Source organism: Diachasma alloeum, unplaced genomic scaffold (assembly GCF_001412515.2).
Source record: "Diachasma alloeum isolate Michigan unplaced genomic scaffold, Dall2.0 Dall_scaffold_00431, whole genome shotgun sequence".
NCBI lineage: Eukaryota > Metazoa > Arthropoda > Insecta > Hymenoptera > Braconidae > Diachasma > Diachasma alloeum.
The window spans coordinates 322,059-324,453 of record NW_021680570.1 but is presented as its reverse complement, the minus strand read 5'-3'; the positions used below and the strand labels follow the sequence as shown (position 1 = coordinate 324,453).

General features: G+C 50.0%; 1 protein-coding gene across 1 annotated transcript; it reads left to right on the top strand.

The window, feature by feature from the left end:
• Positions 1-1,225: 1,225 nt before the first annotated feature.
• LOC107042265 lies at positions 1,226-1,645 on the top strand. The gene has a single exon (XM_015263263.1). It carries the CDS (start codon positions 1,226-1,228, stop codon positions 1,643-1,645), a length of 420 nt encoding a protein of 139 aa, XP_015118749.1.
• The last annotated feature ends 750 nt before the right edge of the window (positions 1,646-2,395 follow it).

Sequence of the window (2,395 nt, the reverse complement as noted above, 5' to 3'; positions counted from 1 at the left end):
CTATCGACTTGGTGCTCTTCGAGTTGCAACTGCATATCGGACGGTTTCTGAAGATGCGGTATGTGTCATCGCAGGAATGTTGCTCATCGAGGTTTTGGCTGAGGAGCGAGGATCGCTGTATAAGCGGAAACGATCGTTCGCATCGAAAATGATAAGCGCCGAAGAACTGGCGGCTGAGGAGAGGCGAAACAGCATGAACCGATGGCAGGAGAAGTGGACGAATTCGACCAAGGGAAGATGGACCTATCGTCTAATTCCACAAGTAGCCGCGTGGGTAAGTCGAAATCATGGAGAGGTAAATTATTATCTGTGCCAAATGCTTTCAGGACACGGGTGCTTCAGAGAATACGTTCATAGATTCAAGCATGAAGATTCTCCGGAATGTCCCACCTGCTCAGGAGTGGCAGAAGACGCAGAGCATGTATTTTTCGGCTGTCCTCGTTTCAGCGATATTCGGAATATCTGGGAGTCAGAACTCACGAGGACTATCTCACCCGAAAATTTGGTGGAAGAAATGCTGTCATCGCAGGCAGCCTGGGTCGCAACAAGCAACTTCGCGACAAAAGTCCTGAAGGAGCTCAGAAACGAGGACCGCAAGCGAAAAGCTTCAACATAGGTTAGGGGGACGTACATAAGATGGTGAAGGCGGAAGAGCATACAGCTGAGACCTCCCTCGCGAAGTAATACTTAACGGTGGTGCCGCGAGGGATTCAAAAGTTAGTGAATTTGTCTGACGGGAGTTTAGTGGGTATTGACAGTCACTGTCCGAGCCCCACACTCACCTGACGGGGGGAAGCTCCTATTCCCTCCCTCAGGTGGTCGTGCGTAAATGCATTCTCCAACAGACGGAAAAAAAACACACACACACATGCACACGCCTTTAACTCAGCTAGATGGGATATCATTATGGAGTCCCTCAAAAGCATGATGGACTGTCATGTACGACGGACTGCTTAAGATACCGTTACCAAGAGCAGCAAAACTCATCGCTTTTGCAGATGACGTCGCAGTGGTCATAGTGGGCAAATATCTTGAGGATATTGACAACATCTTCGATGTGACCTTTGCCCGAGTTCGCCAGTGGATGGAGTCAGTTGGCTTGCGACTAGCAGAGCATAAGACGGAAGCCGTATTAATTACCAGCAGGAAGAAGGTAGAGACAATCACGCTGCGAGTTGGTAACCATGAAATGACATCCCAGCCGTACATTCGGTATTTAAGGGTGATGATTGACACCGGGCTCAATTTTAAGCAGAAAGCTGTGCACGTGGCTATGAAGGCGTCAACGGTGGGATCACTCCTTTCAAGGTTGATGCCCAACGTGGGAGGCCCCAAGCAGACGAGAAGAGCACTTCTGACATCTGTAACCATGTCAGTCCTTATGTATGACATTGTCATCTGGGCTGATGCACTGTCATTGCAGGAGTCACGGCGAAGAATGAGTCCGGTCTATCGACTGAGTGTATTACGTGTAGCCTGCGCATTTCGCACGGTTTCCGATGATGCTGTGTGTGTCATAGCCGGAATGATACCGATAGGGATACTAGCGCAGGTACGAAGATCCCTGTACCAGCAGAAAGGGTCGGCCTCACTGAGGCCAGCCGAGCTGAAGGCTGAAGAGAGACGTAAGAGCATGGAGAAATGACAGGCACAATGGGACATGTCACTGAAAGGGAGATGGACGTATCGCCGGATCCCTCAGGTAGGTGCTTGGGTAAACCATAAACATTGTGAGGTTAACTACTACTTAACTCAGATGCTTTCAGGTCATGGATGTTCGGGCGTATCTTCATAAATTCAAATATGAGGATTCCCCGAAATGCCCCTTTTACACTGTAATTGATGAAGACGTGGAACATGTGTTTTTTATGTGCCCACGTTTCAGAACAAGCCGCTCGGAGTGGGAGTCTGCACGTGGTGGAGCGATCCTGCCTGAGAACCTGGTGGAAGTAATGCTGTCATGTAAGGCAGCCTGGGACGCGACGAGCGACTTCGCGATGAAAGTCTTCAAGGAGCTACGGGAGGAAGAGCGTCGCCGAAATAATGCTGCATAAGAGGAAAAATAACCGGAACCTCCTTCTCACCCCCAACATCTGAGTGACGAAGGAGGACGTACGGCACAGTGTTTTGATAGAGAAAGAGCCACAGCTAGAATGTCCCCCCCCGTGAAGTAATGCCTAGCGGCGGTCCCGCGGGGAGTATGGGGTAAGTGAAAACTGGTCTGACTGGAGTTTAGTCGGTATTGACAGTATGTCCGAGTCCGACACTCGCCTGACGGAGGGAACCATGGGTCACGTCCCTCAGGCGGTAGTGCATAAATGCATTCTCCGAACAGACCAAGGGAAAAAAAACACACACACACATACACACACATACGCGCACATACACACATACA